This window comes from Carassius carassius, chromosome 7 (assembly GCF_963082965.1).
Source record: "Carassius carassius chromosome 7, fCarCar2.1, whole genome shotgun sequence".
Classification (NCBI taxonomy): domain Eukaryota; kingdom Metazoa; phylum Chordata; class Actinopteri; order Cypriniformes; family Cyprinidae; genus Carassius; species Carassius carassius.
Window position 1 is genome coordinate 40,497,517 of NC_081761.1, and position 13,087 is coordinate 40,510,603.

General features: G+C 35.0%; 1 protein-coding gene across 1 annotated transcript in view; it reads right to left on the bottom strand.

Moving 5' to 3' along the window:
- Positions 1 to 12,937, bottom strand: part of LOC132144345 (integrin alpha-M-like) — a 44,663-nt gene extending 31,726 nt beyond the window's left edge. Inside the window, exons 1-5 of the mRNA XM_059555122.1 lie at positions 12,871 to 12,937; positions 12,688 to 12,802; positions 12,456 to 12,586; positions 12,182 to 12,324; positions 896 to 1,037 (exon numbers count right to left, since the gene is read on the bottom strand). Coding sequence (XP_059411105.1) covers positions 896 to 1,037; positions 12,182 to 12,324; positions 12,456 to 12,586; positions 12,688 to 12,802; positions 12,871 to 12,903 — 564 coding nt within the window. The 5' untranslated portion in view covers positions 12,904 to 12,937. The remainder of the gene's footprint in view (positions 1 to 895; positions 1,038 to 12,181; positions 12,325 to 12,455; positions 12,587 to 12,687; positions 12,803 to 12,870) is intronic.
- Between the last annotated feature and the right edge of the window lie 150 nt (positions 12,938 to 13,087).

Consider the following 13,087-nt stretch of genomic DNA (forward strand, 5'->3'; position numbering starts at 1 on the left):
GCTGATAAAGCTGTTTGTGGAGTTGTTTAATCCTTCTCTGCTGAGATCTTGAAAGATCTAATGTCTTCTTTATTCTTCAATTGATTTCATCTAAGGTTGTTGCTGAAGTCAGTAGTAGTTCTTGTGTTTCTGCTCATCTCTTTTTCTGTTCTCTTCTTTCCTTCAGTGATTCTGCTTGTTAACAGACTTATTAAGGCTGAAATTACATCATATTTAATATATACACAGATTTTTTGGCTCAGATAAGGTCCATTTCTGGTTAATTTCTTTACTCTTGGCTGACATGTGGCATTGCTATGGCCTGCTTGTGGCTCAAATCTGGCAAACAGGAGCGGTCCGCCCAAGTGCCATCATTCCACGCTGCATGTGGGCCAGATCATCTTTCCACGGGTACCCGATGTGGGCCGGATCTTGGCCGACACAATGTTGCTATGTGGGTGGTGGATAGTAATATAATCTGTGATAAAATACAACAACATGTTGTATATCTCACTTAAAGCTGAAGTGTGTCCTTTCTGTATTAATATATATATATATATATATATACATATATATATATATATATTTTTTTTTTTTTTTTTTTTTATAAAATGATTATATATTTATTATTTTTAGAAAATTGCACAAATAAAGACTGTTTCCAGACAAGCTTTTTGAACATTCTACTCATCTGTCATTGGTCGGTCAAACAGATAGTCCCACCCTAAACTCATGTGATTGGTTGAGTCAGAAACCTCTCCAGCTGCTCTAACCAACAGATGAATGTTTTGAAAGTTTCTCAGAGTCACAGTGTTTGTCTGTTAACAATTCAAACTACCAATGACTGACTTACAGTGACTCTGACCAGTAAACTAAACTAGCTGAAAAAAAGACATAAAAGGACAAAGAAACGCACCCCGATGATGTAACGGAAGATATTCTGCTCATCACATCTGTTTAGCACATTATAATCATCGTTATCAGTGGGGTCTCCATCTGTGATGATCACCAGAGCTTTGGGATCGGCTCCAGACGACACGCTATTCAGCAAATCCTTTCTGATGACATAATAAATCATAAATTATGACATATGAACAGATTTCAGCCTCAGTGTCAATTTGCTTCGGTTGTTTCTAGGGGATTACGTTCACACTTCACAATTTCATATAATCTGACTGAGAAAATCATAAGTATATTTGGCATGCCGTCTGAGCTCAGAATTCAGCCTGAACCCAGAGAACTCCTCCGGGACCGCCGTTCTCTACACACAGAGTACGCAGTTTTTGTAGGGCACCAACTCCCAGGGGGGCACCATCCCAATTGCCCCAAAAAAAAAAATACCAGCCGCCTTTCCCCCATCCACACTCACGACTGCTCGCACTTCATGTTTAGGGCTGAATGCAAATGATCATAATTGATGGATGGACATCTATGGCCATGAAAAGACATCTGCAATCCGGAGCAGAGAAAAGAAAACAAAAGACAGTAAAAAAACAAGCATAGAGTTGGCTTGACCTTGGACGTACAATCAGAGGCGATATATATATATATATATGTGTGTGTGTGTGTGTGTATATATATATATATATATATATATATATATATATATATATATACAGTATATACACATACAACATACAAAAAGTAATTAAAACACATAAGAGTACATCTTTTTTTACACAAAGTGCTTATTCTTTAACAAAATATCAATCTTTATCATTATGGCAGAAGAAACAATACTGTACAATACAATATAATCTTAATATTCACATTAACAATTTATAGTTCTATCAGCTTTTACATACTCAAATCTGCATATTTTAATTTACTTTTAAAAAGGCCTATTTTACAAATGCATAAATAATGTTTTGATATATTAAAATTGAATACTGACATTTAAAATTATTTAAATAATAAAAAGGTACTTTAAATGTGAAATTAAAACCCAATTAAAGTGAGTCATCACGATTTAACTGAATCATTTAAATGTTTGATTCATTCAGGAACAAAACACTGTCATGTGGCTCAGAGACGCAAAACAGCCTATTATAGATCAATGGCTGTGGCTTTGTTTTTGAATTATTTATGTTGTGTAAATAGTGCAAAAAACAGGCAACTGAAAGTTTATTGAACTAAATCTTAAATCTACATTTATAACCATGGTCATTTTTGGAGAGAAAAAAACTGACTCTTCATGTGAAACTGATTAACTATATGAAGACTATTGTCTTAGAAACATTGCCAAGCTACGAAACATGTTATCTGTTTCTGATGCAGAAAGCTAGTTCATGCATTCATGACCTCTAGACTGGACTATTGTAATGGACTTCTAGGTGGTTGTCCTGCTTCGTCAATAAACAAGCTACAGGTCGTCCAAAATGCAGCAGCTAGAGTCCTTACCAGGTCAAGAAAATATGATCATATTACCCCAATTTTACAGTCTCTGCACTGGTTACCTATTAAGTTCCGTATCAGTTACAAATTATCATTACTTACCTATAAGGCCCTAAATGGTTTAGCTCCTGTGTACCTAACTAGCCTTCTACCACGCTACAACCCATCACGCACCCTAAGGTCACAAAACGCTGGACTTTTGGTAGTTCCTAGGATAGCAAAGTCCACTAAAGGAGGTAGAGCTTTCTCACATGTGGCTCCTAAACTCTGGAATAGCCTTCCTGATAATGTTCGGGGTTCAGACACACTCTCTCTGTTTAAATCTAGATTAAAAACGCATCTCTTTCGCCAAGCATTCGAATAATGTATCTTAAAATGTGAGTGTAGTTGCATCTGATCAAATGCGCATTCTTATTCTTTAGCTTGGGTTAAACTAATTAATTTTACTTTGTTGGATCAGCAGCTATGCTAATGATGTCTCTATTTGTTTCTCTGTTTCTGCTGGATCTTCATCCCGTGGTAACTAGGATTTACACAAGCTCCAGTCTGGATCCAGAACACCTGAGAAGAGATGATGCTGACCCTCAGAGGACCCCAGATGATGCTAACCCTGAATCAACAAACAGAACTAACAATTATTGCTACAAGTGTGACTGCATCATATAATAACTGCTGTTAATAATGTTCATCGTCTGGCTGACTACGTCTTGTATTAATTTTTCTGAAAAATCCTGTCATACGAGCACAAACTGAAAGTCACCACTTATAAGCTATTACTAAATATTGTAGAAACTTAATTTTCTGTAAAGTTGCTTTGTAATGATTTGTATTGTAAACAGCGCTATACAAATAAACTTGAATTGAATTGAATGAAGTGGTATAAATATACACATTTCCTGCCCCAGTCTCTTGAATTTGTGATAATTCTGAATGTATTTTAATAGACAAAATCATGCAGAGAAAGAAGGTCGCACTGTAAAATACGCGCCAGAAATAGTCTGTTATCAATTGCCATTTACACAGAATGTAGACTAATAAAATGATAAGAATCATTCTCGTTTTTCGTTGCTTCGCTGGATATTTTTCATCTATATGAAAATGTATATATATATATATATGTATACAGTACCATCACAAGGGCTGTGCCCAGTGTGCGACCGCACAGGGCCTCGCTCCTGGTCTGCATTTTATGTAATTTATGTCTAATTTTTATTACTGTTTTTCTACCCATTTTGTCCTTTGAAAGACTAGAATAGTCATAGGTGATTGACAGTATAAGACTCTGTGCATAAAAATGTGAAAAGCTGTTCATTGTTAGGATAAAAAAAAAATTTTAAAGATACATTTTTAGGTTTGTCTATAGGCTGAAGCCAACGAGTGAAATGTCCACTTAGCTGTGAACTCATCATAGAGTTTATCTGAGGATAGTGTGAGATGAATTCAGCAGATCACACGCACCTGCAACACTTCTGTGAATGGAGAAAACAGATAAACTATACATAAAAAGGTATATAGGCACATATATTTCACTTCAATTATATTGGCAGATTAACGAAACCAAATAAGTAAGTAAATTTTATTTATATAGCACATTAAATAAAGTGCTGAACAATGTAAAATAAAATTAAAAGTAAGAGGAAACACAGAAAAGATGCAAACAAGACATATAATACAATAAAACAGCAATGAAGTGAAATTAAAATGCTAAGGAGAAAAGATACGTTTTCAACCTCGATTTAAAAATGGTAATGGAAGGTGCAAGGCGGAAGTCTAGAGGCAATTGGTTCCACAGATGGGGGGCAGAAACTGAAATAAAAAATATGCTAAATTACTGTTCATTGTGACACGTTCCAAAGTTTTCAGAAAGGAAAACGAAACAGCAGTAGTTTTAGGATATAGCCGATGTGAAGGATGATGTTTTATGTCGATAAAAGTACAAACACTATATAATAAATCATATTTTAGCATCCAGATACGTCGAGAACATGGAAACATTTGGATTCGGGCCGAATGAGAGAGGTAGGCATCAGCTTCACCTTAAATTAATTTGTTTTTTGTTTTTATAGCCTAAACTTGTTGATGTTTTGTTTTGGAGAGAAACTAATAATGTTTGTAAACATTTTGCTTTAGACCACAAGCATTTTAGCGTTCATTATTTCGGACGGTATTAGGGCTAATAAAATGCAATGTGAGATGCAAGTTTTTTTTTTCACTCTCAAAATGCAATCTTATCCACCTTTTTCCTGGGGTAAAAATGGGCGTCGCAATGTTTTAATTGTGTTAAAACTTCTGGTCTTATTAGCGTCCAGCTATTTTTTTTTCCTGTACAAAACAGTTAGTTTTCCTGCTTGAAATCGAGAATTTTGGTGTCCTGTCATATTATTTTGATCTGTTATCTTAATAAAGAACACACTGGTTTGTATTGCAAACAGTTTTACGGTTTACTGCGCGTTGTTATTTATTTATTAATTTTTTTCATTTTCAAGCACTGCTTTGAACTGTTTTATATGAGGAGCCAGAATGAAAGTTTTTATGACGTCTTTTTTTGACGTCTTCTGTACGTCCGATTTAGACGTTCACAGAACCTCCTTACAAGGTTAAAAACTAGTTCAAAAGTGGTCAGCGGAAATATTTCAACATCATTTAAGGTTCATTTAGACATCATTTTTACTGTTTCTGGACCAAATCAACAGTCTCAGGATGCATTAGATTTAGATGTTATTTCAATGTAATTTCCAGACACTGTGTTTGTCCTAAAATCAAGAAAATAAAATAATCTTCATGAAATAATGAAATAACTAACGACTGAGCATGTGGTAAAATCAACTGCAAATCAAAGACATTAAATCTCCGAAGATCTCAGCAGAGGAGGATCAAACATCTGCACAAACAGCTTCACTCATTAGATTGACTTTATTTCTGTCAGACATCTAGAGAAGCTCATATTGAGAATTAACAGAGGTTTAAATGTTGATATTTGATTCATTTGAAGTCACCATTGTGGTGATCAGTGTTTGGTTTAGTTGGGATCTTGTTCTTCATACTTCTTGTGTTAGCTTGTCTCTGGCTGTTATAACTGTGTGTTTGTGAAACACTGTTGTTGTAGCAAAGAAAGACAAATTTATGAGAGCTCAGGTGTTATCAGCTCTTTGTTTGTGATGATAAAATCATCACATTACAAGTATATGAGGTCATGAAATAAGTGTTGTTTTGTTTGTATATATCTCCTAAACCTTTTAACTCTGCAGTACAGGCACCAAGAGCAAAATACTTATTTTGAAGTTGGAAAAAATGCATGCGTTTGAAATATTTTGAGCAAAAGCATCATGTACTCACACACACAGACATCTAGATTTAGCATATGCATCACAACAATGGTGACAATCAAAACAAACAAAACGGCTTCATAGCACAAACTCATCCTTATTTTCCAGACTTTTTAGTTTTAATTGTCACCATTGATGTGATGCATATCCACAATCTTGATGTGTGTGTGAGTACATGATGTGTTTCTTAAAAATAAGTACATTCTTTATTTGTACAAAGTGTCTGTCCATGAAAATAAATACATAGCTGCAACAAAACATTAATAACTTATTGTGCTATAGTTTAATCAACATTAAAAGAAAGATGTTAGCACTTGAGCTCACTGCTCTCTGCCACAATAAAAGTGTTTTATAACACACATTTATAACAGCCAGACACAAGCTAACACAAGAAGTATGAGGACCAAGATCCCAACTAAACCAAACACTGATCACCACAATGGTGACGTCAAATGATGTTGATGTAAATGATATAAATTGATCCTCCTCTGCTGAGATCTTCAGAGATTTAATGTCTCAATCATCAGTTATTTCATTATTTCATGAAGATTATTTAATTTTCTTGATTTTAGGACAAACACAGTGTCTGGAAATTACATTGAAATAACATGAGTCTAAATCTAATGCATCCTGAGAGTGTTGTTTTGGTCCAGAAACAGTATAAATGATGTCTAAATGAACCTTAAATGATGTTTGAAATATTTCCACTGACCACTTTTGAACTAGTTTTTAACCTTGTAAGGAGGTTCTGTGAACGTCTAAATCGGACGTACAGAAGACGTCAAAAAAAGACTTCATAAAAACTTTCATTCTGGCTCCTCAGTGGACGTCTTTTCAACGTCTGCAAAGACATAAAAAGACGTCCACTGGACGTAACTTTGCACAGTGGGTAAGTTCACAAATAACCTAATAGAGTTGTTTTTGTGTTTGTCTAATTCTATTTTTTATTATAAGATGGGGAAACAATTGCATAAATGTGATGCATTGTTTAATTTGGTTTAGTATATAAGCATACATTAAACATGATTCAAATAAATGTTATTTAACTTTTTTAATTATCCTGATTTAGTTCTCTTAATTATTATGCAATTTATACAATAAACTTTATGTATTTTAAATAAATAAACTTTTTATTATTAATTAAGAATAATTACACTTTACATAAACTAATTACATAAACCCTGAGGATTATGCATTTAAAATAAATAGGTTTTATTATCCTAATGAAAATAAATCGTATAAAGTTTATTTGGTAGATTTGTGTTAAAATTATGAAAAAAATATAAATGGGAATTTGTTATGTAATAAAATTACATAAATCTTAAATTTTGGGTGAAATATTTCTGTGAGTGTAGTTTTTTGTTGTTGTTGTTAGGCAAGTCGTGATGATTTGAGAAGTCTAAATTGATCAAACATAGGCTCACTGTGTGACACTGGCCTCTTGGTCATTACTTTAGAAACAAAAACGTATATTTAATGAACAAAAAATGCATTTTTCTAAATTAATTAAAAAAACGAAACAAAATAAAATATAGTCACTTTGCCATTACATACAAAAGTGAAAAGAAGTATAGCTGGAACAGAAGTATAAGCTATTTCGGGGCGAAGAGGGGAAAAGACGGGCTCAGGACGGTCTGCCTCAGTGGTCCAACAGCGCTTGTTATTATCCAAATCAAAGAATGCAGGTCTTACTGTCTCTGTGAAAATGCAACTAGAGTTTGTGGAAAGATGTAAATAGTAGGCTACTGTGTAAGACAAACTGTTTTACTATAGAAATGTTCAGCGACCGACAGTAATAGACTATTAGTGATGCAGACTCCTCAAACTTATAGACATAGCCTTCGAATTAGAGTAAATGTGCACATTTTAAAATAAAATATTATTTTCAAATAATGTAAATTAATTACTTTATATGAAGAGTTCAGATGCAAAAGCCTCTAAGTGCTTATTGAAATGTTCTTTTAAAATAAGCATTTTTATCAGGCTCCCATGCGTAGGTTCAGTAATTTCACTTTAATGGCAAAGAATAGTTTCTTTTCTTTCCCGTTACAGTGAACTAACCAAACATAAACATGGTTGGAAGAATTTGGATGGCACATTGAGGCTTTTGCATCATATATAACTACAAACCTAGAACTTATTTTAACATTCTTATTTACTTATTAAATTGCTTTATTATTACTATTATTATTATTATTATTATTATCATCATCATTAATATTATTATTAGGCAGTAGATTCGTATGACTGTGTGCGTGATCATGATTTGTGCACAAGCATGTCAGTGTGCATGGCATAACAATCGATCAGATGCGTGTTAAACTTCCTTTTGTTACTATAGCAAACCCCCCCCCCCCCACACACACACACACACACACACACAACTGTAGAGGGCCTCGCACGTCAACTTCACACAGGGCCTCACACCACACTGTATATATATATAATTATAATTTTTTTGTCACTTATATTTTTTTTTAACAGGTGATGTGCGTGTCTTTCCCATTACTACCTAAGCAATATTGCAGCCTACAGTATATTATTACCTGCTAAACACTACCATAATATGCTTCTGCTAACTGCAACCCCAGCTAACCTGTTTCCCAGTAACCCATCGTGCAAATAATTAAATGAAAATAAACTGGCATCAACAACAAAAAAAGTGTCTGTCATATATATCCTCAGAGTTTGACTGTTTTGCTATTGCAGGGGATTTTAATATTCACATAACAAAACTACAAAAGAAATGTTAACGGTTCTAAACACTTTTGACCTGACTCAGCATGTGCATGGACCCACACACAAAGGTGGACACACTCTAGACTTAATCATCAGTAGGGGTCTAAACATTTCATCCATTGTTATTAAGGACATAGCACTATCTGATCACTTCTGTATTTTCTTTGATATATTGATCTCTGCTACAACTGAATCTAGATCTGTCTCTGTCAGAAGGAGATGCATTAACGAGAACACAAGTGTACTATTTATGGAGGCTATATCTTTAACACCAAGCATTTCTGCAGACTCTGTTGATACTCTCCTTGATTCATTCAACTCAAAAGTTAAGAATGTTATTGATGATATTGTTCCAATAATAGTCAGTAAGAAAACAAACAGACAGAAATCAGTTTGGAGACTATGAAAAGACAATTCAGAAAAGCAGAGCGGATGTGGCGGAAGACAAAACTTGAAATTCACTAAAGCATCTATAAAGACAGCCTTCATGCTTTTAATGTGAAACTAGCCACAGCTAGACAGAATTTCTTCTCAGACCTTATAAACAGTAACTTAAATAACACTCTTACTCTTTTTGCCACTGTTGAGAGACTGACAAACCCCCCCAAGTCAGATTCCCAGTGAAATGCTCTCAGACAGCAAATGCAATGAGTTTGCATCCTTCTTTTCTGAGAAGATCATCAATATCAGGAAGTCGATTAGCACATCCTCAAGTAATGCAGAGGTCAGACAGATTCGGCCACAATATAAAAAAGATACTATGTCTATTTTTGAAGCAATTGATAGCACAATTCTGGAAGACATAATGCAGCACCTAAATTCGTCAACCTGCTATCTTGACACACTTCCCACATCTTTTTTCAAAAATGTGTTTAACTGCTTAGAAGCAGATCTTTTAGAAGTGGTGAACACCTCACTTCTTTCTCGGACATTTCCAAACGCCCTAAAAACTGCAGTTGTTAAGCCCCTCCTGAAAAAGAGCAATCTTGATAACACCATTTTGAGCAGGGTGGACTATTGTAATGGGCTCCTCACCGGCCTTCCCAAAAAGACCATTAGACAGCTGCAGCTCATCCAGAACGCTGCTGCCAGGATTCTGACTAGAACCAGAAAATCTGAGCATATCACACCAGTCCTCAGGTCCTTACACTGGCTTCCAGTTACATTTAGGATTGATTTTAAAGTACTTTTACTCGTATATAAGTCACTAAATGACCTAGGACCGAAATATATTGCAGATATGCTCACTGAATATAAACCTAACAGAGCACTCAGATCACTAGGATCGAGTAAGTAATAAATACCAAGGGTTCACACAAAACAAGGGGAGTCCGCCTTTAGTTACTATGCCGCCCGCAGTTGGAATCAGCTTCCAGAAGAGATCAGATGTGCTAAAACACTTAAATCTAGACTTAAAACCGGTTTAAGCTGTGCATTTATTGAATAAGCACTGTGCAATGTCCGAACTCATTGCACTATATTTTCACTGTTTTTTTTTTATGTAAAATAATTTTCTAACTGCTTTAAATTCATTTTAAATAAGTAAGTATTTTAATAATTCAAAAAGTTTTAAAATTGCCTTTTTTATTCTTGTTATTATTTTTCTTCATTATTATTTTACTTTCTTTTATGTAAAGCACTTTGAAATACTATTGTGTACAAAATGTGCTATATAAATAACCTTGCCTTTAGTTAATCTTATTTCCATCATATACCGCTTGCATGTTACCACTTTTCTTCCTTTTCTAGCTTTTTTTCCGCTACTGGCTGCCAGAAGGATAAGTCATGTTTATATTTGCAAATGCACAAGTAAATGCACAAGCACACCTTTTAAAGTTTTTATATGTATTAAAATAAACTGTAAATCATTTGTTAAATGTAAAAACGAAGCCCGTGGATCACTTTCAGACCAATTCATAATCCTGTGAAACTTTTTTGGCTGTTGATATTAATAACATGTTTTAATGTCAGAAATAAATTCCAACATCACCAACGCATCTAATATTCTCTCTGACTTACCATGTTCCCTTACGAAATTTAAAGTGAAAGTGACATGACATACAGCCAAGTATGGTGACCCATATTCAGAATTCGTGCTCTGCTTTTAACCCATCCAAAGTGCACATGCACACACACCCACGGAGCAGTGTTCATCATTTATGCTGCGGCGCCCAGGGAGCAGTTGGGGCTTCAGTGCCTTGCTCAAGGGCTCCTCAGTTATGTTATTGAGAGTGGAGATAGCACTGTACATGCACTCCCCCCACCTACAATTCCTGATGGCCTTAGACTCGAACTCACAACCCTTCGATTGCGAGTCTGACTCTCTAACCATTAGGCCACGACTTCCCCTTTAAAATTAGCCATGGTTTTAATGAGAATAACACCAAAAATCATCGTTCTGGTAGCCATGGTAACTGCAAATTACCATGGTTTTGTTACTTCGAATAATAATTTACAAAGAAGTATTAAGATCTTTTTTATTTGGTTATTTAAAAAAGACCTTTAAAATTACTTAAAATGCATTATACAAAAAACTAAGAGGCAATAAAGATTGGTTGAGAACACTGTTAAAATACATAATGTAGGCTAATACAAAACAAGCCATTTATGTAGATTACGTGTTATTACAAATACCTGAAAGAAAGCCAAAGGCCATGTAACTGCTGCTACACTTACAGGACGATCAGATCCTTCTTTAGGCCATTAGCCAAACATTTCATTCAGACATTCACTTCATCTTTCATTTTTGGACAGCTTTTTGCTATAGATGAAACTCTTATAAAGAGATGAAACTCTTTATAATTTCTTCAACAAAAACAAGTGGACATCACAACTCTTACAAAAATAAACCATGCTTTTACCAGTAAAACTGCTTAATTCTTTGCATGATTTCTGAATGTTTGAGACTATAAAATCATTTAGACAACTGTATTAATAAAGTCATAGCCATAGGTAACTGTCGAGAGCTACAGTTGTAATTGGCCTTAACTACTATGTACTTACATTTTAATTAATAATTTAGTACAATGTACTTTTTGTGCACATACATGTTTTTACATTGTACTTATATTTAAAAAAAACACGTAATTACATCTGTATTTGATTTCTGTAATTACATTCATAATTACACTGTTGACCCATACTTTACACCTTAACCCACCCTTAAACTTACCCATACCTCCAACCCTCTCCCTAACCTTACCCCTATCCCACCTCAATAGCAGCAAAAGTGTTTTACAATACAATATGAACACAATAAGTACATTATACTTATTTTTTATGTAGGTACATAGTAGTTAAGGCCACCTAATATAAAGTGGGACCTATTTTTTTTATTTAAATAAAGTTCTATTTTTACCCATAATATTTGAGGAAGGGGGCCCAACAATACAATCCTGCAGCGGCCCTGACTCCTCCACATCCCACGCTGGGACAGGAATAGTTCGAATAGTTGTTCAGGTAGAGGAGGGATGCTGTATAACTGTCGTGGGACAGAGTTGGCCGTCTACTTCCAATCATGCTAATTATCTGATTATGGGAACATGCTACTCCCAAACTTTGTTAATAAAACGTCATTAACTTCCAATTTATACAATGACAAATGTCCAACATTAGCAACAGTGTTAAATAGAGTAAAATTACCCAATAACTCATATTTAATTTTCATTTATTCATCTTGAGGTTCTAGACTATCGAAGAGGAAATTCAGTGAATGCTCATAATCATATGAAGGTTTCACTCACACAATGAAGTTGATTGCTTTATATGTGTTTGTGAGAGATTTCATGTGTTTCTCTTTCATGAGTTTCTCTTCAGCAGAGCCATTCTGATAATCGTTGAAGTCAAACACAGTTCGTACATCTCCTGAAAACTGGACAGCAGCAAACTGACAACAAACAACAACATTATCATCATTAGTAATGATTGCAGCACCAGGTATGGATTACAGAATCACATGTATCCTATGAACTATTGCACGTCGATATTTCCACAATCATAGTTGATGTTTTATTTTACCTTTATGGATGAGTTTGAAAGTTTTTTCATAACATCTTTAATGAATTTTTTGTTCATTTCAAACTCGTGTTGTTTCATACTGCTGGATCCATCAAAGAGAAACACCAGATTGACTTCTCTTTTGGTGCATTCTGCAGAAACACCACAACATACACAAACTCTGCTGTTACTTCAAATATAACAAGTATAATATAATATCATCTATTTAATCTTTAATTTAGACTCATCAGACCTTGGTAAGCGGCGGTGAAGTTAGAGACGGTCTGTAAACTGCTGTTGAACTGATAGCAAACACCGTTCAGATACGAGTTTCCATCACACTCATGAGAAACATACGGACTGCAGCTCTGAGAAAGAGACAGACCTCATTAGCATCTCATGAAGGAGGCCTGACTGTCAGAGACTCTGAACTTACAGTGAGAGCATCAGAAGACACAGCAGCAGACATGCCGAAGAAGAGGACGCTCTCTAAACCTGTCAAACCTGGGAGAGGGGGGGGGAGAGAGAGAGAGAGAGAGAGACATGGAGAGAGACAGAGAGGGGGGGCAGAGAGAGAGAGAGAGACAGAGAGAGAGACAGGGGGGGGCAGAGAGAGAGAGGGAGAGAGAGAGAGAGAGAGACATGGAGAGAGA